Source organism: Cheilinus undulatus, linkage group 3, assembly GCF_018320785.1.
Source record: "Cheilinus undulatus linkage group 3, ASM1832078v1, whole genome shotgun sequence".
Lineage (NCBI taxonomy): Eukaryota > Metazoa > Chordata > Actinopteri > Labriformes > Labridae > Cheilinus > Cheilinus undulatus.
In genome coordinates, this window is record NC_054867.1 from 28357353 (window position 1) to 28381408 (window position 24056).

Genomic DNA, 24056 nt, shown 5'->3' on the forward strand with positions numbered 1-24056 from the left:
TTTAGGTTGTTTAACATGTTGATGTGGCACAAACACTGAACACAAATGGACCTTCTTTTTGACTCCTACAGAATTAGGATGAGAAGATTGAAATGTATTTTTTTTTTGTTTTAAAAATTTGATACTTAAACTTAAATATGAAAATCAGATAAAAATCAAATTTTTTATTTAAAAAAGCCATTATCTACAGTAATCTTTTCTGCATCTCATGAATACTAAAGTAGGTAAAGTAGATATGAGTGTTTACATGCTTGCTGGTATTTTAATAATGATACTCTTGGCCCTTTCAGTCATCTCTGTGTTGGACTGGGGAGGGGAAATGCAAATTCTTCCCCCTCTACGGGAGCAGCATGACAGAAATTATAGATAGTGCTACACAGGGTCAGATGTAAAAAATGATGTGAAGGATTCAGGTGCTCTTGAAGGATAAGGGAAAACCTGCAAACAAATCCATCATGGGAAAGGGCAGTCTACACTACAATCTGAGGCACTCTGAGGAAAAAAAGACTTTATTTTACTGGAATCTGTCTATGCATTTTGATTTATCTGAGTCTTCATCAGGATATAGTAGGCAATAAAACATTTCTTTTAATCCTCTTACATATTAAGGGTATACAATCTATTTTATTCCATATATTTTTCTTTCCTGCACAAAGTGCTCCTACTTTACTCACAATGTATTTTGACCACTTACAGGGTTTTCCCCCTTCTTACTTCTCATGTACTCCAGAGTTGTGAGCCTTTAGCAGACATGAGAGGTGGACTACTGTGAACCTATTTCTAAAGTCACGCCTCAATTTTTTTTCAATTTTGTGGTCTCCAAACTCAGCTGACATTGCAAGAAACATGATTTATTTCAATTAGGCTTTGTATAGTCCTCTAAAACAGTGGTTCCCAAAGTAAGGGTTGGGTTCCCCAGTGGGGTCGCGAGACATTCAGTCAGGGTCACAGGATGATCACCAAGAAACAGAGAAATTTGAAATGATTTAAAGAAGTGTGTTTATCCATTATTGTAAAAGAAATAGCCTTCAATTTTAAATCAAGCACAGTTATCTAGAAAGATTTGTGCTTACATGAAGGTAATGTGTACAAAAACTCCCTAAAATGTAAACATGATGTACACTTTAACCCCCTGCAGGGTCGGTGGGTGTGTACGGTATCTTACGCCTTTATTTTGGGAACCTCTGCTCTAAAGCCCCCTAAAAACAACAAGAAAATCAGTTCAAGAGTCAGAAAATGTGAGTTTAAAAGTTCCTGTGTCCATAAGAGGCATACATTTATGGTTTGGATAAGTTTTTATCTGCATGTGAGCATACTTGTACAACAGTGATGATTTTGTTAACTAAAACTATGACAAAAATGTTAGTAAACTATCTTTTTTTCCATTAGGAAGATGAGACAATAGATTTTTAATCCTAAAACTATGACTAAGATAAGTTTTCTTTATTGAGAATAAGATGAGACAAAAATGTTATTGCTGGACTAATGGGCATTCAGATTCCATATTTTTCCACTCAGTATAATCAGTAAAAAAACAAGAGATTGAAAACATAACAATTTAAGAATTAAAAGTGAATTAATATCAGTGTTTTAAATTTAAATTAATTTTATAACATGGTCGGTAAAAAATCAACACAGTTGTCTGACTTACATGTAAGGACTTTTTATTGACTAAACTGGTCTATACATTTTTAAAGTGAAAATGACTGAAATGAGACTTAAACTAAAGGGCATTTTAACCTAAAGACTGAGACTGAATATGAAATAGTTGTTATACATCTATATCTTTATCTGAGAGCCTCTGTGAGTTTACCATCTTTGATCTGAGGACTGGCTGGTCCTTTATTTGAGACAGATCTTAAAAGGTTTTTAGGGTTCAGAGTGAATCGTGTTTCCTCAAAAGTATAAGAATATTTCCAGACTAATCAACGTGCCTTTATTGTGTTTGTGTACTCGCACGTGTCTGCTCAAACTCTGACTGTGCAGTTTATCAGTCCTGTGTGCAGGTACACGGGAACAGAGGATCATTTGTATGCAGAACACAGTGAGGGTCTAATGAGTCTCTGTGAGCGGGACAGCAGCCTTGATGTCCATGTGACTGCCCCTCAGAGAAAAGCATTAATAGTAATGATGTTGACAGGAATCCAGTCATGCAAGGTGCATGTTTGTCATTTCTCTCCACTTCAGTGTGATGCCTAAAATACAGCAGACTTGTTTTGTGGCTTTTGTAGTGTTTCTCTGCTTCTCTCTAGTGAAGTTCTTGGCCGCACAAATCATTTGTAAAGTGTCATTGCTATTGTCTTAATTTAAGGAATTAAAACTGGTGAACAGGTCAGCTGTTTCATATTTTTGAATAAGATGCAGTGTAAAAATGCTAAATTATTCACTGAAACTAAGCCGTGCCATCAAATCAACATTTCTGCTTGATTAGTATGTTAAAATAAATCGTGCCAAGAGTACCGTTGAATTATTTTAGATTTATTCATTTTGTGTTTATTTGAGTTTAGAAATCTTATTGCAAAAGGCATCAATCACCATCCCACACTTGAAGTCACTGAGCTCAGCAGAACAACACATTTAGTATCACACATCTTTACAAGTAAAGCCTGCATGGCTAGGTGCTTGATTTTATACACGTGTGGCAACAGGTCTGATTGAAACACCTGGATGTAATAATTAACAGATATGGCCAAATACTTTTGTCTATATAAAGTAGGTTGCTTTTTTGTCACATACTAAGTCATTATTATTAGTTTCACTTAGTTTCATAACATGCTTAAAGCCCTTCCAGGAGCTTTATATACATTTCCTTACTATGCTGCCCCTCCACTCTCTCTCACTGTAATGTATGGCTATTCCTATTCCTCCTTCAGTCTCTTGTCTTCCTGTAAGATATTCATGGTTTGTTTGAAGTTTAACACTAATTTAGTATCTGGAGTTGAGATTTCTGTTTTTCCCCCTTGTCAACTGTCAGTTAACTTTAAGAAAACAAAAAATAGGGGATAGAGAATAATGGAAATCTGTTTCATAGCAAATGCCACACCATGTCAAAGAAAGTGCCAGAGAAAAAAAAAAAAAAACAGGAAAATGGACCTCATGTGGAAATTGTAACGTCACCACAGTAAATCTCTGAGCTATAGCGTGCTTATTTACATGTCATTTAAGATGTCCATGCAAGTGGGGCTGTGTTGAAGTGATGCATGCACACACTGTACATGACTGCATTACTTTAAAGAACAGCCAGTGTGCGTGTTGATGTAATTATTGAGGCTTATATAACATGGTTAGGGGGCCGACACTATAAATCTCCCATATTAACATTGTGCACCTTTTTTCTCAAGCTTTCTGTGAGACATCTACAATGTGAAACATGTTTTTAGAGGGACACAAAAGGTATATCAATGTGTATTGTAGACGGTTTTAAAGTTCATTGATTACAAGACAGTTATTGCTGTACTGTTAAGACTAGTAGGTAGTCAGCTGATCCTGGCCGAAACTGGAGAAGTATCTCAGCATGGAGAAATTTGCCTTGACAGTATGTTTTAAGCTGAAAGTCTGATCACATTTTTGTTCAGTGTAAAACAACCATGCCATCGCCTTTAGGATTATTTAATTTGTGAGTTAGCTGCACACCAGTAAGGTATCACTATCCAGCTTATGGTGATTTAATTTACATTTTTTCTACTTTCTTTTTTTTGGGGTGGGGGGTTGTTATGTTTGTACACATCTTAAGGCATGACTATCGTAGTTATTTGTCTCTTAATAGATTTATAAAGATGACCAAAATATCCTTCCTAACTTTGGGGACTGAATCAGTTGAAGTGGTATAAAACTGGTCATGGATTCAATTGTAGCATAGACCAACAGGTTGGTCTGATATTTTGCTCTGACATTTTTTTTTAATATGCCAAACAGAGGTAATTATCAATATTTATCTTTTACAATCTGAGAATTTAGTTTGACTGTGGTATTTATAAAGTTTGGGGTGGCTGCGGTGTTCTGGTATTTCATAGCTATTTCTGAGTTGATGTAACACACTTTTTTGTCATTGCACTCAAATTATTTGACAACTATTCCTCTGCCGAGTTTTCCCAGAATGCCTTTGGGCATTGGACACTTTTGCACCATGAGTGACGTTACCATCTCAGTCAGACAAGAACCACCTGTCTCTAACATGGTTTGGATAGCATACACCCTAAAAAGCTGAATAAGTTATACATACTCATAATCATTGTTGAAACTAATTCTGCCAATGTTTGTAAGAAGTAGGAAAACATTTTGGGGTACTCGAATTCAAATCTATAATTTATACTACAGTTCCTGATTAATTAGGTTGATTCAGTAGAACTCAAAATATTAGAGGCAACTGAACTGGTTTATTCAATGAATAATAAAAAACAGTATGTGTTTAGTAGGGTTAGTTATATCAACTCAATTTAATTTGTACATTTATGTTAGGTTAACTGAACGTTTTTTAGTTAGATACACAGTGGAAGCTTTCCTGCTGTTTATATCCAACTCAAGACAACATGTTTAAGTATTTTTCCTTAAGTGATATGTTCTTCATTGACTGCAATTTTCCCTTATTTCTATAACATACTTTAATCTTGAACATTCATTTCACACAAGCTAGCCCAACTTAAGTACCTATTACTGAAAGAAGCACATTTTACCAGGGGATTTAATTCTATCCTTTTCCGTACACTAACTACAGTATGTAGAGGTTTTTACCCACAGGTTGTACTTCTCAAACCGAGTCAGCGACTTCACACATGGTGCAAAAGTGTTTAATGCCCAAAGGCATTCTGAGAAAACTCTGCAGATGAAGGAATGATTGTCAAATAATTTGATTACAATGACAAAAATATTTTAAAATGATCCTGTACTGATTACTTGAAAAGGAAAATTTGTTCAATCAACTCAGAAAAAATAGAGCCGAAAAGCTATTTTGTATCTTTAAGTCAAAACTCAAAAAAAATGTTTTAACAACCTTCTATTCTTCTGTCTTAGAGTATACACTTTGTGTAGAAGGGCACTTGCAGGATAAGATACTTTACAGTCTTTGTCACTTAAAATTGATTAAAATTAGCTCACTTCAGGTGGCATGATTGTTCAAATTAAAATATATGAAACATATAAGGGGAAATTTCAGTGGATGAGAAACATGCAAATTATATGTTTATATTTGAGTCACACTCAAAAAAATAATTTCCACCACTCAAACCTTTTGAGTAACCACTTAGCAACATCAAATATACTGAGTATTTTCTACTTGTCCAGTTTTGCAGTGTAGTGATGGTTGTCTCTCAGTTTAAAGGTTGGTACTTTGACTCACCTCCTGCCAGCAACATGTAAAATTATTCTTAGGCAACACCAAATTGTTTCCAATCGGCACAGCCATCATTGAGTGTTCTTTGCCATCAGCGTGTGGATGTGATACAAAAAGCTCTTTGAGTGGTCAGAAGACTAGAAAAGTGCTCGATAACTATTGTCCATTTAGCAATTTCACAATCTGAACCCCTCACGGTTCAATTTTGAACAGGGAACATCTGAAATACAAAGTGAAGGACATGCATCCAGATGGATCATTTTTGAGACTGACCAATAAAGAATCGCTTGATGATGATAAACGCACAGTTCGTTCATTATGTACTGACCTTGGTGCGGCTAAAAAATAAATGGGCCATGTTCCCTGTGCAGCACTGTTAGGCTGTATCAGCCTTTGGTGAGCTGCTCATTCACTGTGAGGATCCTTCGTCATGAGGCTCTCTTTTCAATCCAAAAAATACTGTTGATTATGTTTCAGGCTAGTATCTTTAGCGTTCAATGAATCAATACAATTCATAGGTGTGAGTGTGATCCTTGGTGTGAGGGCCCAGTACAAACTTAACAGTGAACGACATGAACATGATGATGGGCTTATTAGAGTCAGTAGAATACTGAAATGACATTTAATACTAAAAAATGCGTCTGCTGCCATGTTTACAGCGTGATTTTATTCTTTTTTTATTTGTTTATTTTACCCAACAGCCTCAACAACATACAGTCGTATAGTCAGTGATAGTAACACAGCAGTCACAATAAAGAACACTTAAACAAATCAAAATGTGTTTCTCAACGTTACAACAACTTTCTGCTGGTGCCTGTTATATATTTTCCACTCATGGCCTTCTGTGGCATTTTACACTTTTGTATTACCTCTGTGAGTTGTTTTTGCTCTAACACACTCATGATTATAGCTTATATTTGGAAACAACCCTACAAATACAGTTAATATTACCCATTACCTCCCGTGCTTTAATCAAAACAATAAAACAGCAATTTCCTTTATTCAAAATGACAATAAAACTGACTCATTAGACTTTTTCTCATAAGTTTTTATAGAATCCACAATCCGCTGTCAAATATGTTTTACTTAATATCCAAAGTCATAACAATATGATGTCTGTTCTGATCCTTTGCTCTCTCTCAAAGAGCACAGATGACCATCCATCATTCTTCACCATCTGGAGCAATTCTCAGCAGCAGTCACATGCCTTCATTAGGTGAGAGCTTCTCTGACACGCCATATTTTCACATGTTAGAGACACACAATCACTGTTTGTCTTCTCCTGTTCAGATGAACAGTCTTCATAAGCGCAGGGAGTGATGGAGCAGCGTCACCAGACGCACAAAAGTTAGCAGGCAGTCAGTCTTCTTTCTTTTCCACATTTTAAGTCTCATTTAGACTCAGACACATTCCTGAAGCTCATGTACAGCGTGCTGACCAACGTCGCGTCTTCGTGTATTGAATCCTTACTGTTGGCATGTCTCTGGCACAGGAGTGTTAGCAGCCTCTGAGGAAACTGACCACTGAACAGCAGGTAAATGCAGGGATTTGCGCAGCTGTTCAGGCTGGCCAGCAGCATCAGGATGGTGAAAGTCGCAGCTGGAAAAGCAAAAGACACAAAAAATGTCATGTGTTGCAATGAAGTGTCCCTAACCACATGTTAATGTTTTAAAGGCTTTGTGCGTAATTACGCATTCCTCTGATCTGGCGTTTTTGTAACGCTGATCATTTAGAAATAATTTCTTTGCTAAAATTCTCACTACGTCAACACAAGTATACGATACATGACAATGCAGCATCTGGATAAGTTTAATGGCTTACTTTCTTTTGGCGCGTCGGAGTCCCAGGCGGACCAGAGCTGGACGGTGAAGAAAGGAGCCCAGCAGACAATATAAGCCAGTACGATAACCACCGTCATCATCAGCGTCTTAACCCTTGCCTTAGACATGCCAGCTACGCCGCTGGCTCTCGGGGGCAGCGGGAGACTCACGCTGCCCTGGTGTTGAATCTTTTGGTACAGGTTGATGTGGATGGCTTTGCAGATGCGCACTTGACAAACAACTACTGTAATAACGGGTAAAACAAATATGACCAGCGTGGTCCAGGTTATGTAAGTCTGCAGCCCCCATGGCTGGATGAATTTAGCCCAGCAGTCAAACACACCAGGTGCAACCTCGACTCGCGAGAAGATAAAAATCTGAGGCAGGCTGCCCAGCAGAGAGATGCCCCACGCGATACTCACAGGGATGTTCAGCTTCGTGCGCGTCCGCTGAAACTTCACCATTGGGTTACAGACAGCTTGATATCTATCCACTGTCATGACCACTATCATGTAAGTCGATGAAAACATTCCAAGGACTTGCAGGTACTTTACCACGCGGCACACCAGGTCTGGTCCCACGAATCTGTCAGTGATGTCCCACATGAGCTGCGGGCACACCTGGAAGAAAGCGACCACCAGGTCAGCCAGGCACAGGTGGAAGACGAAGACGCGCATCCTGGTCATCTGTTTACGCTGTCTCCACAGGACGAGCAGCAGGCCGCTGTTGAGGATGGAGGCGCAGACGAAGATGACGCTGAGCAGCGCGATCTCCACCCGGGCCAGAAGCTCATCTCTCACATCGTCCTCCGCATCCACAAATTTACTGCTGTTCACAGGACGCATTTGGTTGGTCAAATTTACGCCTCCCAGCTGACCGAAAGAGGTAATTTGAGATTTTATATTTAAAAAAAAAAACTAGCTGTTCTGGAAATATTATTCCGTAACTTTGGCGTTTACTTTCTGCTTTGGCTTAAAAAACATCTGTTAAGGATTCAAAACTTTTCTGTTGAAGAAAAAAAAGTCTGATGGGCTTAAAGATCTCTTAAATGTTATTCAATGTATATTACTGAATATATCCCTAGTTATCTTTTTTTTCTGGCGTTAGCAAATTTAAAGACGAGTTCAGGTCTCTCCAGGAAAAGGTGTTATAGCGCAACAAGGTCCCCACTGCTGCGCCCATGTTTTATATATGAAGAGGAAATTGGGTGGAGCTTCAATCTAACCAGTGCCCTAAGTAACTGTGAACGTTTGGATAAAATTGTCTGTATCACCCGTGTCAAACGTGGTTTGTTTGAAGTGTTTTTTAATGTTAGCTACAGTCCCTGTATTATTTCAGTGGCCTTGTTCAAATATTTTTCATAGATTTGATTAGATTAGATTATTAGATTAGAAGGTAGATACTTTATTTATCCCGAATGAAATTTGAGTTTCAGCTGCTCCATTAAACACATAAAAAAGTATATCTTATCATATCTTACATAGCAAAGCAGTGAAAAAAGAAACAAACGAGATATCTGGAAAAAAAAAAAGAATAAGGGAAGGAAAGGTATGAGAACGGCCTTTAAAGGTTGCTTGATAGAGTAACAGCGAATTAAAATGTCCATTACACACCTCTCTCTATTTATATCCATTTGTCTGGATCTACTTGTCCTACGTCCCACGCCTATAACTTATCTGAAGCGCTTCTTTAGAGTTTCATCCATGTAATGTCGACATCCCGTTTAACCAATCACCGCTCAGAGTAGTTTGACGTCACTGCTCTTTTAACCGGAAGAGCAAATGTAAACAAGACAGAGGAGTTTGAGAACAGAGTCCACCCGCTGTTATACTGAAAAAAAACTGCGTTATTTATTTCTTTGACGGCGTTAATTTAATTCATTTTCGAGATTAAGTGACAAATTCATCTTTTACTCGAGAGTATTTCCGTGTCGTCAAGAGACGACGTACATGGATACTATACTAGTAAGCTGCTAGCTAGACTTAGCTTAGCCGCCTTGGTGATATAGATTCGCCGTTATTTTGTACTTCGCAGTAATGCCGCAGGAAGAAGAGCCGTCTCTCCCGCTGGTGCGGTCTCTGAACAGTCGTATTCCCATTAAAACTGTGTTTTGTAATCGCAGTCCCCGTGTGGCGCGACCAATTTGGATAGACTTTCTCGGGGAACCTCGGGCATACAAGGATTTACAGCCTGGAAAAGGACGGGAAATGAACACATTCACTGGTAATATAAGTTTATTCTGTTTATATGATGCGATAGAACATGTTGGGCGACTTTCCCTCAGATTTTTTGCTACGTTTTCACTGACACTTGGGGGATTTTTCTGATTATGTGGTAATACAGAACAACTATAGCACCAGCTGTCTTGGTAAAACTTCCACCTTTAAAAGGTTTCATATCTGTTTTAAAGGACATCCGTGGATGTTCAGGGATGCAGAGACTGACGAGCCACTGCGTGTAAACGGCAAAGAGATGTATCTCCCTAAATCAGCAGAGGGTGCGTTGGCTAACATCACTTTACCAGGTAAGATTTGATAAACCTCTCTAAAAGTTAGATATTAGAAATGGCTTGAAACGATTACAACTAAAACCTACTCTAAAAAGTTACTTCATGATACACAGTGTAATAATACCACTTAACTGCAAGCTGTGTCTTAGCAAATCACAAAAATTTGTCACTTGTAAATTTACTCTTATTTTTCCTTTCAAATTTCAGCTCTTTAAATGTCCTTTAGGTACATGGGTCATCAAGCATGCAATTGTGAACAGCTCCAGCGTAGCAGCCCCTTAGCTTCATTGCCTTCATTGACTTGTAAGCAGTAGTGGAATTGAGTATTTTTTGGGGGAACTTGAACTTTTGAGTACATTTTGAATGTACTTTTGCTTATTTAAGGAAGTTTCAACCAGAGCAACTGTACTTTTACTTGAGTTCAATGGTAGTGTACTTTTTCCAACTCTGTTGACTACACAGTGGCACATTGTGAGAGAATAATTCTACATTACATCCCACAACAGATGTTGTATTTTATTTTATTATAGATGTTTGACCTTACCCAAAAAAACCTGATTGGAGATCTGTATTCTCATGTTTTTCTTGCTGACAAGAAAGTTTATGTTTTACTGTCAAACTCCTCAGTAGCTACTAAGGCTGTGGAATTTATTGACATTCAGATTAAATCGCAGTCTGTCTTGCTGCAATTTTCAAATCGAAATTGCAATATTTCTTTAACCCAATATCTGTGTCAAAAAACGGTTTTATACCATTTTTGCAGCAGAGATTTTATGCTCTATAGTCATGCAAACACAGGCATATTTTTTCCTAGAATAGTTTGTAAAAATCTCACATTTCTTATTTTTGTAAATGTTTTTCTTTTTAAGAAGAGCTTGATATAAAAATGCTCATATCCTTCAATACAACTCATAGTGCATCTCCAACATGAGTCAAAATAAACACAGTTTGATATTTTTATCAAAATTGTTCATCCCTAGTTTTCATGATGATTGCCTTAAGGCTTAAGTTAAACAAATCAGTAAATCTACCACTATAATCACAGTACGTAAATTAAGATGTAATTCAGATTGATTCATGCATCATCTAATTTCATTCTAACATAGGTATATGCCCGGCCTAAAGGAAAGAACAGTCGAACAGTTTATGTTTAATCTTTGTAATATTTTGTTGGTCGTAATATAGAATTATTGCTTGTGTTTGTCAAAAAAATAAGTAAGATAAGGACCTTAAAAAATAGTTGCATGTCACATCCCAAATGCAAAATTGAAAGCAAAAAGTCGCAATAAGACTAATTTCCCAATCATTCAGCCCTAGCAGATACTCAGGACCTATGACTTTAGGTAAACTTTAAACTAAACCCTTTGACTTTTCCTTGAGTTGATTTATAGACCAGTACTTTTACTTTTACTTTTACTTAAGTTGATTTTACTGTACTTTTCTTTACTTTTGCTTGAGTACAGTAGTCCTGAATTTTTTCAACCCTGTTGTTAGTAAAGAGACTATACAGACAAAGTGGGCCCTGCTTAACATTTCCACAACATTTGTATAACACTTGTTTATTGGATATTTACAGTCTACAGCCTGAAGGATCGTGCTCTGCAGGTCATTCGACAACTGGTACAACCAGAAGACTACAGGAAGTTGGAAATAGCTCAAAGTCTCCATGAGGAGCTGGAAGATCAGCCCAGTGTCTCGAAAGATCTGCGTCGCATGAATCAGCGAGTGGAGCAACATTTGCTGGAGAGGATTGAAGGCCAGGAGAAATGAGGCATGAAACTGGATGGCTTTAATAGTCACTTATGGACAGCATTGTCTGATTTCATACCATTAGACTGTAGAGGACCCTAATGGGGAGATAAAAGCTTAGAGCAAGTACCGGGTGAGCTGTTGAATGGACCGTTCAAGACATCTTATATGTGCTGTACAGTTTGGACTGCTTTCTCATAATATGAACTTTGGCAAATGTTGCAAATATGTACTGTTGGCAGGAAAACAATTAAAGTAGCCTTTACTTTTTGTAAGATGATATGTTTTACATTGTAATGACAATTCCAAAAATTCAAAGAAACATTTTTTTTCCACTTACATATAGGTATTTACTGATTCTTGAGGATTTCAGTATTTATGTAGTGAGGCCACTGCAGAGGTTGCTAAGTTAGCCCTTGATGGCTAATTTCACTGATTGGGATAATTAGGCTATGTTCACACTGCAGTCGAATTCCTGAAGATCAGAAACATTTTCTGATTTAGAAACACAAATGAAAGTGTCCAGAATGTGATATAAAAAAGATATATTGCACCTGACTTGTGCTGCTTACACTGGCAGAAAAAAACAGATCTGAGTCAAATATGAGCAAAAAAAAGAAAAAAAATCTGATTTGGGTCATTTTAATTTAAATGTGAACATAGCCCCAGAGCTGATACCAATTTTTAAAACAACAATTTAGCCAATGCCAGTTTTTTCAGTACTTCATTTGACCACTAAGCTAACATTTTCTCTCATGTCTGACAATGAAAACAGAATAGTTTGTTGCACAAGTGACTTCTGACCTTTCAAAAAAACCCTCCTGTCTGAATCAGCATTTAAATATACTAATGTCAGCATGGAACTGACTGGACACAGCAGACCAACATTTTCTACTGATACCTGTTGATGCCACATTATTTTCTAATAGCTGATGTTTTTCAACAGGGATGGTATTGATTGATACTGATGTTGAACCCATGTATTGGTGCCCCCAAACATTTAACTGTTTTATTACACAGCAATCTGACTGATAAACATTGATCAGGAATCGTTAGGAGGTAAAACATCAGTCCAGAAACATAAGAAAATTTGGAGGGTTTTTCAAAAGTAGCCTTTCCTGGTAAATCTTTACTGACTTAAAGGAAAAAAAGCTGTATGCTGGTATGTAAAGTTTTATTCTTTTCTACTGAGAAAAAATATGACCCTACTGTTTTAAATTTAATCAATTTAAAGACTATGACTTAGTTTTTTTACCTTGCAATCTCTTGCCTCTTCTTTTGTCATTATCCAGATTTGAATCCATACATTGTTAGTTATTTTCAGGTTAGACTTGTGCAATAAATAAATGAATAAATAAATATAAAATGATGTCCTTCTTATTAAAGGTACATTGGGTTGTTGTTTTTGCTCAGATAATTTGTGCAGTTTTTAATCATAAACCATGAAATCAAAACAAGATTGCAAACAATTATATTTTGAAATTTAACCCAGATTTTTAGAACATGAAGGGGTTATGAATATTGTGAAATTACTATTATGTTCTACAAATCTAACACTCAAAATCCTTGTTTCTGTTTGACTGGACACAAAATACAGTAGTAATATTTGTAACAAACACTTAGTATTTTTATAAATCTGACTCTCTATGTAGACTTAAATTTTTTAAATAAACGTGAAATGTGTGAACTTGTAAAAACATTTTCCAATTCAAACACAATGTGAATATTCATGTTTTAGCCTAAAATGTGGGCAGTTTGGGTGTTATTTGTCATGCTTTTGTAGAAAAAACAAGTTTTTTAATTTATTTTTGCCCTGGACTTTGTAAGTTCACAGACAATCATTAAGATGTCAATCTCAGGTGATGTGTCAACTCTGAAATTATGACCTGCTCCAGTGTACCGCAGCGGGGTGTCTTTTGCCAAAGGTGTTGCTAAGCAACAAAGTAACACAACCCATCTTTGTTTGTGTGTGAATTGAGGTGAGCAGTGAGCAGCAATATCAGGAACATGCAGGCAGGAGAAAAGAAAAAAACATGGGACTGGAGTCGTTTCAGGCCAGAGCAGTAAGTACTCTGTTTCTCTTTCTCTCTCTCTGTCTTACATCCATAAGCATTATGTGGTTTACAGCTGAGATCTAGTGTTAAAACTGTGATTCATTATTCTTGGATTTTTCTCCACTAGCATGACACACTGGCAAAGGAATCACCCAGTCATGTTTCCTCATCTGCAGACAGACCACTGGACCAAAATGAAAACAATGGTAAGAGGAGATAAAACAACACAAAGCTAACAAATGGATCTTTACCACAAAAATGTAAATACTTTGTATTTATAAGATACAGTGCAGACTTATTTACTCTTAGGTTCCAGTTTATCTTGCTGCAGTTCCAGCTGCCTTGTTAAAAGACAGAGGTTTGTGAGAGTGCCCCCATTTCAAAGATAAGTTATTATTAGGAGAGCTCTTTTGTACACAGAAAAATGTGCCACTAATTTAGCTTTATTGTATGCCTCACAGTGGATGACTCACAAGAACAAACTCCACACCACTCAGCCAACAGCAGCCTTTTACCTCCACTTACTCGAGATGAATCTTCAATCAATCATCATGTTCCCTCTCATGTGCAAAGAGCTGGTAGGTACCAAAGGAACACGACTTTATAATTTGAATTTTTGCTTTCCTATTTCTCAATATTTTGTCTCTCGACAGGTGTGCCTGAAAATAGACCATACACCTCACCGCAAAACATACCCCAGTACAGGAATGTGTATAATGACCGTGCCAGGAGAGGTTTCTGCTACTGGCTCGTTGAAAAAAAGAGCCCAACATGTACGTATAAATACAAGTTCAGATAATATCTCACCAATGCAACAGCTGCCAGTTTGGTGTGGTATTCACACTCAAATGTTGCAAGGATGTGTGAGATCCATACTATAAATCTCTCTCATCACCAATGCTTTTGCTTAGCATTGAAGTTTTGAGATTTCCTGAGTTACAAGTAACTCCTTCATGCTCCTGACCCACTTAGGTATATTTTTTAGGTCCGCTTTGAAATAGCATTACAGTTGTCAAAGTCTGTATGCATGTCATATTACCAGTCTTTTCAGTATTAGGTTTAAAGTAAATGTCATTTGTGTAGCTTGATCATCTGTATTTCAGAATAGTAATAGAGACACTTTTATCAACCACAAACAGTGTTTGAAAGATTAAAACAATATGTCTTGTGTTTTAAAGCAGCATAAGACCCTTTGCATTCTTATTGGTCTCCATAATCAGAACACTAATGCATCTTAATTTCCATCTTTTAGGTAAGGGATACAGCTTTGGTGCCTATAAGACCTGCCTAGGACTACCAAAAGTCTAAGAAGTGTTACAACAACAGTTGAATTGTTTTAAACCCTTTATCCCCATCTGGTGAAATTACTTTTAAATTTTGCATTTTTTCCCAAAAAGCCCTTAAAGGATATGCAATCCTAGTAAATTTTATGTTTTCCTGTGATAATGAATACATTTTGGTTGTTTTCACAAGATCTCGACTTATTTGTCTCATCTTATGCTAGCTTTCCTAGATACTGAGTTCATTTTTTGTCTTTTTCTCATTATCTTGAGAAACTATCTTGCCATTGTGGGGGAAGAAGCAATATTATCTGGTTATGGCGTTGATAAGTCAAGATTTCAAGAAATTGAATGGAAATTACTTGTTGACAATGGAAAATAAAATAAATGTATTGATGTATCTGCCCATGTTTTATTTTGAAATGTGTAACTTATCTTCAGTCACCTGATCTAGAGTGTCTTTGCTCAGGATGTACTTTGTCTTTTAAATTTTATTGTTTTTATGTGCTTTGATATTGTGTAAACTATGTTCTTAACTTTAAATTTATTTAAAAACACACAATGAAATTCTCACCAACTGTATAGAAATTCAAGTGAGGTGTGTTGTAATTGAATTAATTTTTTCATAGTTTTATTTTTTATTTAGTTAAACATTTCCAATAGCGTTTGAACGTTGTTTAAAACATGCTTTTGTTCAGTCATTGCTGTTTTCATGCGCTTTCCTATCCTAAATTTTGGCCTCACTTTCCCTGTATTATAGTTTACTACGGCTCATTCGCCAAATGTCATTATGATATGTTTCATCTCGCGAGATGTACCCTAAACTCTGAGTAGGGCGCAGGGCGGTCACACCATCTAGCATTTTTTTTAAACAAATACTTTATCAAATATTTAAAGTGAAACGTTAAAACGTTTCCTGTTTTGTTTCTGGTCGGAAACGTCGTTGTCGAGAACCGTTTTTACTAACTGAGCTGAACAGAGCCGATTGAACAAACACGATTAACTGCGAATTTACAGGAGTTTCATCCCAGCTTTGCCATCTCTGCCTCGCCTAGTAAGAAGGTAATTAGAGAAAACTCTTGAACTCTTTTGCAAATAATTGGTTAATCATGATAGATTCGCACCTTTTTTGAGTAACTGTCGATTTAACAAGATAAGCAGGTTTTTGTTGGCTAACAGCTAGCGGTGTGCGAAAGTCGGCTAAAGCTAAGCTGCTGGCTAACCTCATTGATCTGCAGCGTCTCAGTAATGGCGGTGAAGTTCAGTTTAAGCCAGGTTAGACTAGCTTAGCAGCCTAACCCGACACATGGTTCCAGACGTTTAGCTACATATGTTTGCAACTACTTTTTATTTTGCCTTTCAAATGCCTGAACAATGATGGCTGTCTCTGTTGCTATGCCACATGTTTGAAAAATACTGTAATTTGTAGCAGCGTATTTTATTGTTTCTAATTTCACACCAATTATAGACAAAGATCGCTACCACCTGATTCAGGCACAAGGGAAATGACCTATTCACGATTTCTAACAACTTTGAGCGGGAGCAAGGCCCCTCCACCATATTTACCTGTTTGTTTGGGTCTTCTTCCTTTGCCACCTTGTCCTGAAGTCCACCATACTTTGACTACTAAATTTGAATAGCATTGGTCTGGCATGCTATCGCTTGACCTACTTGTAGAGGTGCATCTAAAAATTATAATATTGATTAAAAATCTTGTTTTCTGTGATTTTCTTAAGAAAGTTACCTTTCGATATATTCAAGGTTAATCTCGTATTGTGCCACAGACTGACCGCCTCCATGAAACATGGCAAAGATGCAGTCATTTGTGCAAAAGGAGCTCCAACCAATTACTGTATGCATAATTAAGCATGATTTTCCAGAAGGTCAATATTTCTGTATTATAAATCCCTTTTTTTTTTTTTTTGGAGGGATGTTTTGTGATATTATAATACTGTGAGATAGTGGGTTGTTTTACTTCTTGAATTAAATCACTGGAAAAATCAGGAATATCATGAAAAATGAACCTTTTCCCTGATGTTGTAATTTTTCTAGATGCCCCTGTATACCAGTACAGTAATAGTTCCAAACAATGAATAAAGGTGACAGAAATAAAAATGATGAACACATCCAACCTGCTATTCCTTCCTGAAACTACAATAGTCAAACGTTTCATAATTCACTACTTACTGTTTCAAATTATGCAGTACCCATTGCTTTAATAAACTGTATTATGGAAAAGTGCCAAAGCTAAAACAAACAAACTTACTGCTCACCATCTAAATTGTGCAAATACACTTGCAGTGTGTCAACACCAAAAGATTTGCATAATGCTAGTCAGTAAGGCAAGCTTGTACTTGGTGCCATGAGCTTTGTAAGTAAAGAGGCGGTGTTGTAGATTAAATGGAACTAAGTTCTCAGCAAAAGGACGGATCATTCAGGTGATGTGGCTATGATATGATAGTCATTTGTTTCCAACTTGTTGCTTGAATGCTGTACTAGATGGTTATGTCATCTCTTCTCTTTCCCTCCTGTTTTTTACAGACATGAACATCAACAGAAACAAGGTGTCATTTAAGTGGCTAAAAAAAGCAGGCACCTCACCTGCACACCTTCAAAGAGGAAGTGCTGGCTCAGGCACGCCCTCTCGCATAAACATGCCACCAGTAGCAGATTCAAATACTTTGCCCATCAGTGATTCTCCAGGACCAGATGGATTTGGAAAGCTGACTTTGTGCACCCCAAAGAGAAAAGCAGCGGACCTTGATGAGAATGAGCCCTCTGTAGGCAAAAATAAGCTGAGGATACTTTCCAGGAGAAATTCTGAAAACCTCATGACCTCATTGGTAAACTTTTAATGTCAGTCTTGTTCTTGCAACCTTTATTGAAACATCTACGGTGTTTTTTTTTTTTTTTTTTTTTTTTTTTTTTTATAATCAAGAAGTCACAAATGTCTTTTCTTATCATTGTCCTCTGTATCTTTCAGGAAATACCCATGGACATCTCATCCAAGCAGATTGAATCCCCATCACATTCTTTCATCTTAAAAAAGAAAGAGAGGACACCAGAGGAAGGATCAAAAGCTATCTACAGGACTGCAGTGCTTGCAGCCATTGGCAGCACAACAGCACGAAACAACACTCCAAAAACCCCCAGGGCTCACTCTAAGAGCCCTCCTTTGCCATTTGAATCGTTACCAGGGACATCTGAAGAGACTAGTCCAGCTTCAGTGTCACTTGTTGAGCCAGTCATGACTGTTAACTGTTCCCCTATCACACCTGAGAAGAGATACGAGCATAACAGCCCTATCCAGGAAGGTCAGTGGCCTCTTCTTCATGGGTTTGAGGATGAAGGAGCCCAAAGTGACGACTTGGTGCCCAAAACAGACATGAGAGTAAGTCATCCTTCAGCTTGGTATCTGTTTTTCTTGCTGTTTTGTTTACTTAATTGCCTGTTACCAGTAATATTTGTATTTATTTTCTTCTTTGTTTATCAACTTAATATATTTTTGATCATAAGTGACCACAAAATTCGTGCAAAGTAGCAAAACAGTGTGATCATGCTATAATCATCAAGCCACAGAGGAAAAGAAAGCTAAAAGGAGATGTTTTTTGTTCATTATTTTAGAAATTTATGCTGAGAGAAGAAGATTCACCCAGGACATTTAATGCTTGCTGTTCTACGTTTGAAGAGACAACCTCTCAAGATGAGTTGCTCACTACAGAAAATTACCTGGAAACTGAGGACTGTGACTCATTTCTCCCTGATTTGGAGTATATACCTCCTTTACCTACTCATTGGAAAAGCCCTTTTGATAGCCAACAATTGCCAGGTCCTTCAGTGAACACTTGGAGAGCTGCAGCTTCCTCTCCAGCTGATGAAAATCCTTTGGCCCTCCAAGCATCTGTTGAGGACCTGTGGAGGTCTTTCCCACCCTCACAGAGGACAGTCTGTGTCACAGGAGATACACCAAAACTTCCGAAAACAAGGCCTTCAAGAGCATCCAGAGCCAGGACTGATCGCTGCTTTTCCAGCTGTATCCCCTCCTTGTCTGACCCCTTTGCTCTGCCCCTCTACTCAAAAAGAAGATCCTCAAACTCTCACCTGAAGTCTTCAACCAGACGCAGACAGTTAGATTATGGCGGTTATATACCTCATACTGCTAACTCATTTACTTGTGAGGCTGCTCCTAGAAGAAGATTATCCTTGGGGCCAGAACCTGCATTTACTCCTTACCCTTATCTGGATGATCACTATAGTTTTATAGATACTCACTGCCATATAGACATGCTTTATGGAAAACTTGGCTTCAAGGGGACGTTCAGGAGCTTTCAGAGAAAGTATCGAACCAGCTTTCCACCACAGTTTAGCGGCTGTATTGCTGATTTTTGTAACCCAGGGGTCATGATGAAGGAGGCTCTGTGGGAGGGTTTGCTGGATGAAGATAAGGTCTGGGGGGCTTTTGGGTGCCACCCCCACTTTGCAAAAGACTACTCAAAAGCCCATGAAGAGAATATAATGATGGCCATGCAGCACCCAAAAGCAGTGGCGTTTGGCGAGATAGGTTTGGACTACTCGCACAAAAACAACACCCATTCCTCCAAGCAAAAAGAGGTAAGGCTTGATTGTAAATGTGCAGAGTTGAATGAAATGTTACTAGGACAGAGAGTGTTAAGAATAAACTTTTATCAATGTGAAGCTGCCTGATTATATTGTGTTGGCTAGAAATGCAGATTTTATAAGACAGTAATGAATGGTTTGTGATACTGTGCAGGTGTTTGAGCGACAGCTGTGTTTGGCTGTGAAGATGCAGAAGCCTCTGGTAATCCACTGCAGGGATGCAGATGAAGACCTGCTGGATATCATGAAGAAATGTGTCCCAAGGGATTATAAAATCCACAGGTACATGGACAAAGGAAAGCTAACGGACTATTTGATCTACCCTTATTTATGCCATCTTTATCTACATGAAATGTTGCTTTTAATTATTCCACAAGTTATAATTGGGAAGGTATTCCTGAAGAAATTGTCTGTTTTAATGCCCTTTTATACAGTTTTTTAGAATAGTACAATTAAAACAAGAACAGACAGACATTATGGCATGTGTGAAAAATGAATACATCCAAATGAAAGTGCAGGAGTATGAGGGAAAAACTGCAAAGAGAAGATGGTAAATGAAGGTTAAAATGGTGTCATAAGGCTGTCAGTGTAACCGTTTGAGTCTAAAGTGGAAAAAAAGCAGAAAAGTGAGTTTTTATCCCACGTGTCATTGCATATTTTCTATGGTTGTCATTTTCTCTGCTGTAGCCATTTAAATATTGACATTCAGTACATCTTTTTATATTGTAGCTGTCCCTTGTGGTTTCAGAGTGACTTTAATTTTGCTGAAGTTAGGTTGCTCACCCATTCATGAGTGATTGAGAGGTAATAATGCAGCATACACTTCACTGTACTGTAAAGAGTTACACTGGAACATGAGAGGGACTTCTTCAGGTGCAAAGGAAAGCCAGTTGCATTTACGACTTAAAGAGTTCTGTTTATTATATTGAGGATGATATACATTTTTTTAATACAATGTTTTTTTCCTATTACTAGGCACTGTTTCACAAACAGTTATTCAGTGATTAAGCCCTTCCTGACGGAGTTCCCAAACCTGTACGTGGGCTTCACAGCACTGATCACCTACCCCAAAGCCACTGAAGCCCGAGATGCTGTCTGCCAGATCCCTCTGAACCGCATCGTGTTGGAGACTGATGCACCATATTTTCTGCCCAGAGGGGTACGTTTGCCTCAGGAATACTACAACATTGCTCTGATGTGATGATTTTCAGTTCTGACTCTTATCAATTCATTTGAGTTTTTACAAATGATGCATGTTGTGAACTAGCTACGTGGGCTATGTTTTCAAAGCTGTAAAAGACAGTGTAGAGTTCAGCTGAAAGTGACTTGGCTTGCTAATTTTAGCTCGTGAGAATTCTTCTCATATGCTTCTTTTTCTATCACAAGTTTATGGTTCAAGTCAAAAACAGATTTTATTAAGGCTCAACAAACAAACAGTATTCAAAGTCAGACACTGAACCTTTGTCTTCAAAAGAAGTGACTTTGATTTTCAAGAGGACTCTTGGTTTTCTCCAAATTAATGAAAGGAAGCTTTTTGCCTTCCTTTTATCAATGGCACTACGGTCAGAGATTTAATCCACAGCTTATTTTTATCATTGAAGCCACTTTTGAAGCCACACAGAGTTAAATGCATACTTTAGCAGACATAGTAATGGGTTCTGCTCTCAACAGGTTGGCAAAAACGTCTGTGAGTTCTCACATCCTGGAATGGGCATCCACACACTGCAGGAGCTTAGCCGACTGAAGAAGGAAGACATTGCTACTGTATTCTCCACTGTTCGTGACAACACCACTCATCTGTACGGCATATGAACTCCAGATATGAAGGATGAAAACAAGCAATGAAAGATAAGAGTGAATCAGTGCTTTTGGAGCAAACATCCTGCTGATTTCTGTTGAAGATTTCCCATACCTCCACATCAGGCTGGCAGAATATGGAGCTTATGTCCTGCTGTAACAAACAAGAAAGAATTTAAGATTTCCTGACAGAAGAAATGAAAGGAAACAGTGACTGTATCAAAAACACAGCACCTTTGCTTGTAGAAATAGTGTATATCATTGTTTCTCTCATATTTTGTGACACCATTCATCACTAATTTAATTCCTCAGTGTTTTGAATTGTAAGTTATTGTTCTTGCCGTGTTTTAATTTAACATCCCCGTCCTTGTTCTAGTTTGTCTGGATGTTTGTGTTTTGCTGTTTGAATTGCTAAACTGTGTTAAATTGGACACAGATTAACACTGACGTGTTGTCTTTTTTATTTCTGTAGATAGGTTTTGTTGAACATCTCTTTAATGTGCATAAAGAGCCCCTGAAGTTGTTTGGTAGAAGAAAGTAAAGTATCTGTAATACCTTCATGCAGACTGGTGTGGTGTTTGCCATGAGTAAAGCTTTTTTCCGCACACATCACGGGGCTGAGAGACGAGTCCATTAGCTTGTTTTGATTCCTCTTTGTTGGGTGCACACATTTAGCTTGAGTGCTTTTTATTTTGAGATAATTATACTCTGCTGCATGTGACAGTTTCTGTCTGTTTGAGGCTTCCATCAGAGGATTACATTAATGGTTGAAGCCTTACTTGAATATTCTTCACTGAGAAAAAAACCCCCATATATTCTCTTTTTTTAGCTTCTGAATGAAAGCCTTGGGTTTTAGAGCTTCTTGAGAATGTAGGCTGAAGCTCTTTGTGTTCAGAGCTTGCCATATTCTTGTTAAAGGATACAAGCTGAAAACATGAGAAAGGTGGCATCAGAGTGGTACATATGAGGCTGAGTTTGACCTAGTTTATGTTACTTGGGCTTGAAGGACACTAACTTGCTTTAGGAGTTTGTAATTTATGGTTTGCATTAATCTTAAGCCTGTGATACACAGATGGAGAGTTTTAGACATTTGGAGAGCTCTCTGATCTATTAAACTTTCAGGAGTACCTGCTCTTTGGACAGATACTGTTTTAAAAATGCCAAGTGAAATGAGTCTTTTGGTCCATTGCAAAGGTGAAACATGCGTGCTATATCAGATAATTCTGCCTAGAAACTTTTATCAGATGATCCCATAAATGTAAATTAAGGCTTTTTCCCTTTTATTTTTTTAAAGGCATGAGGGAATATCTGGGAACAAAACTAACAACAGCTTGTACAGAACATACTGTGCTATTATACCTTTATATAGATTTTTTTAATACAGGCCAACGTCAGATGAGAATGTAGGTTTTATTAACGGTGACTCATCTGTTGTTAAGGACAGTTGAACAGAAAAAAGTCAATGATATGGATCAACAAGATGGCTTGTGATAAACATCCAAGACAGCCTGAGCTGGCTACAAACTGACAGATATGATTTTTTTTGTTTGTTCGTTTTTTTACCGTATTGGATTTAACATGATGATGTATTCAAGGACGTACAAAACATAACTTTTGAAACAGCTTTATATAGCTGCTTTGTGTTTCTTCATCATAATGTTTTTAATTTATGCCAATGTGAGAAATATGTTTGACAAATGCATCACAATGCTATTCCTTATCAAATCTGCCTTCTATGCTGTCCTGGTTGGTTGAGCTGAGGCTGGTAATGGCTTTGCTAATAATAATCATGCACACTGAGTCATCTGAAACTTCAGCATGTTTAAAAGTAAAATTATCTCAGGTTGTGTAAATCATGATTAAGCTGTGGCACAGAAACTTTCGTCTGTGATTTTTTTCCGGAACAGGTTTGATTTTGTTGTGTTTTTCCACATCAGTCCCAGTCATTTAAGATGAGTGATGGTTCAGAACAGCGCCTCCACTGTAGCATCAGTCTGCAACATAACAAAATTAAAAAAGTGAAGGCCATCTCAAAATTACGGCCACTGGGGTTTGGGGGGATGGGGGGTATTTTACTTGTGAATTTAATCTCAGAATTAGAAAAATAAATAGTGCCTCTCAAAAAAAAAATTCAGTGGCCCCAATCCTCTTCCATACGCCTAAGTACTTTCTGAATGCACTGTGTATTATGTTCAATATGACCTAGTTATGTTACAGCTATCTGCTTTTGGCGTAAATTCATATTTTGGCTATTCTTGCAGTTGACTTGAGTGGAAAAGCTGCTCAAAAATGATACAGATGTATTGCAAAGGCAAAAAGTAATAAAAGGTAAGAAATCACCTATAATAATTTTAAGAAGAATCACATGACCACTTGGAGACCCAATTGATTTTATACTGGGGATAATGCTGGTTTATTTTTTGTGGAAAGGTCGTGTTAGTGGGAAAAAAATCGTAGCTGGTAAATCTAATTTTAGACAGAGCAGCACTGAAGAGGCCAAAAAGCTTTGGCATTTGAGAAAGTGCTTTCTAGCGCCACGTTGGATCCATGCTTGGCTAAGCACCACTGCAAAGTCTTTGCAGTTCTCCTTCTCTGAGGCTATTTTTGTAATACTATAAAATACTCATTGAGTCTTAGCTGGATTAATTAAACCGACGTATTCAAATAGTGTAGTTTCGCCTGGGTTTCTTTCCTGTTTCACCTTAAAACCAATGAAAACGTTCCCTCGGCGTATGTTATTTATAACAGATCATTCGTTTTGCTCGCAACAAAAACTGTATTTTTCTCTAAATAAGTACTCGTCACATTATTTATAATTAAAAGCATTCATTTAATATGAATTGCTGTAATTCAAACAAAGCAACGGGGTAGTTTTTCCTTAACGCAGTAGAGGGCGGTACT

General features: G+C 37.5%; 3 protein-coding genes across 5 annotated transcripts; 2 read left to right on the forward strand and 1 right to left on the reverse strand.

The window, feature by feature from the left end:
- Window positions 1-6719: 6719 nt before the first annotated feature.
- On the reverse strand, window positions 6720-7994 carry LOC121507050 (vasopressin V2 receptor-like). Its single transcript, XM_041783192.1, has 2 exons — window positions 7151-7994; window positions 6720-6928 (listed from the first exon to the last, which is right to left on the reverse strand). Exons 1-2 carry the CDS (start codon window positions 7992-7994, stop codon window positions 6720-6722), a joined length of 1053 nt encoding a protein of 350 aa, XP_041639126.1.
- Window positions 7995-8926: 932 nt separating this feature from the next.
- Window positions 8927-12212, forward strand: vhl (von Hippel-Lindau tumor suppressor). Its single transcript, XM_041783052.1, has 3 exons — window positions 8927-9372; window positions 9560-9673; window positions 11235-12212. The coding sequence occupies exons 1-3, from the start codon at window positions 9186-9188 to the stop codon at window positions 11426-11428; spliced, it is 495 nt and encodes a 164-aa protein (XP_041638986.1). The 5' UTR covers window positions 8927-9185; the 3' UTR covers window positions 11429-12212.
- Window positions 12213-12364: 152 nt separating this feature from the next.
- Window positions 12365-21874, forward strand: tatdn2 (TatD DNase domain containing 2). Of its 3 annotated transcripts, XM_041783047.1 has the most exons (12): window positions 12365-13470; window positions 13589-13667; window positions 13771-13819; window positions 13923-14039; window positions 14115-14234; window positions 14714-15803; window positions 17283-17584; window positions 17725-18132; window positions 18366-19352; window positions 19513-19640; window positions 20334-20517; window positions 21030-21873. In XM_041783047.1, the coding sequence occupies exons 7-12, from the start codon at window positions 17285-17287 to the stop codon at window positions 21168-21170; spliced, it is 2148 nt and encodes a 715-aa protein (XP_041638981.1). In that variant the 5' UTR covers window positions 12365-13470; window positions 13589-13667; window positions 13771-13819; window positions 13923-14039; window positions 14115-14234; window positions 14714-15803; window positions 17283-17284; the 3' UTR covers window positions 21171-21873. The 3 variants fall into 3 exon arrangements, with proteins under 3 accessions (XP_041638981.1, XP_041638982.1, XP_041638983.1); XM_041783048.1 differs by lacking the exon at window positions 13771-13819; XM_041783049.1 differs by lacking the exons at window positions 12365-13470; window positions 13589-13667; window positions 13771-13819; ... (1 more) ...; window positions 14115-14234; window positions 14714-15803 and having other exon boundaries at window positions 17486-17597; window positions 21030-21874.
- Window positions 21875-24056: the final 2182 nt, after the last annotated feature.

Coding starts and splice junctions, on each gene's coding strand:
- LOC121507050 (XM_041783192.1), bottom strand. CDS start 7,994: ATGCGTCCTGTGAACAGCAGTAAATTTGTGGATGCGGAGGACGATGTG. Junction 6,929..7,150: donor CTCCGACGCGCCAAAAGAAA/GTAAGCCATTAA, acceptor TTGCTTTTCCAG/CTGCGACTTTCACCATCCTG.
- vhl (XM_041783052.1), top strand. CDS start 9,186: ATGCCGCAGGAAGAAGAGCCGTCTCTCCCGCTGGTGCGGTCTCTGAAC. Junction 9,373..9,559: donor GGAAATGAACACATTCACTG/GTAATATAAGTT, acceptor TCTGTTTTAAAG/GACATCCGTGGATGTTCAGG. Junction 9,674..11,234: donor GGCTAACATCACTTTACCAG/GTAAGATTTGAT, acceptor GGATATTTACAG/TCTACAGCCTGAAGGATCGT.
- tatdn2 (XM_041783047.1), top strand. CDS start 17,285: ATGAACATCAACAGAAACAAGGTGTCATTTAAGTGGCTAAAAAAAGCA. Junction 17,585..17,724: donor AAAACCTCATGACCTCATTG/GTAAACTTTTAA, acceptor TGTATCTTTCAG/GAAATACCCATGGACATCTC. Junction 18,133..18,365: donor TGCCCAAAACAGACATGAGA/GTAAGTCATCCT, acceptor TCATTATTTTAG/AAATTTATGCTGAGAGAAGA.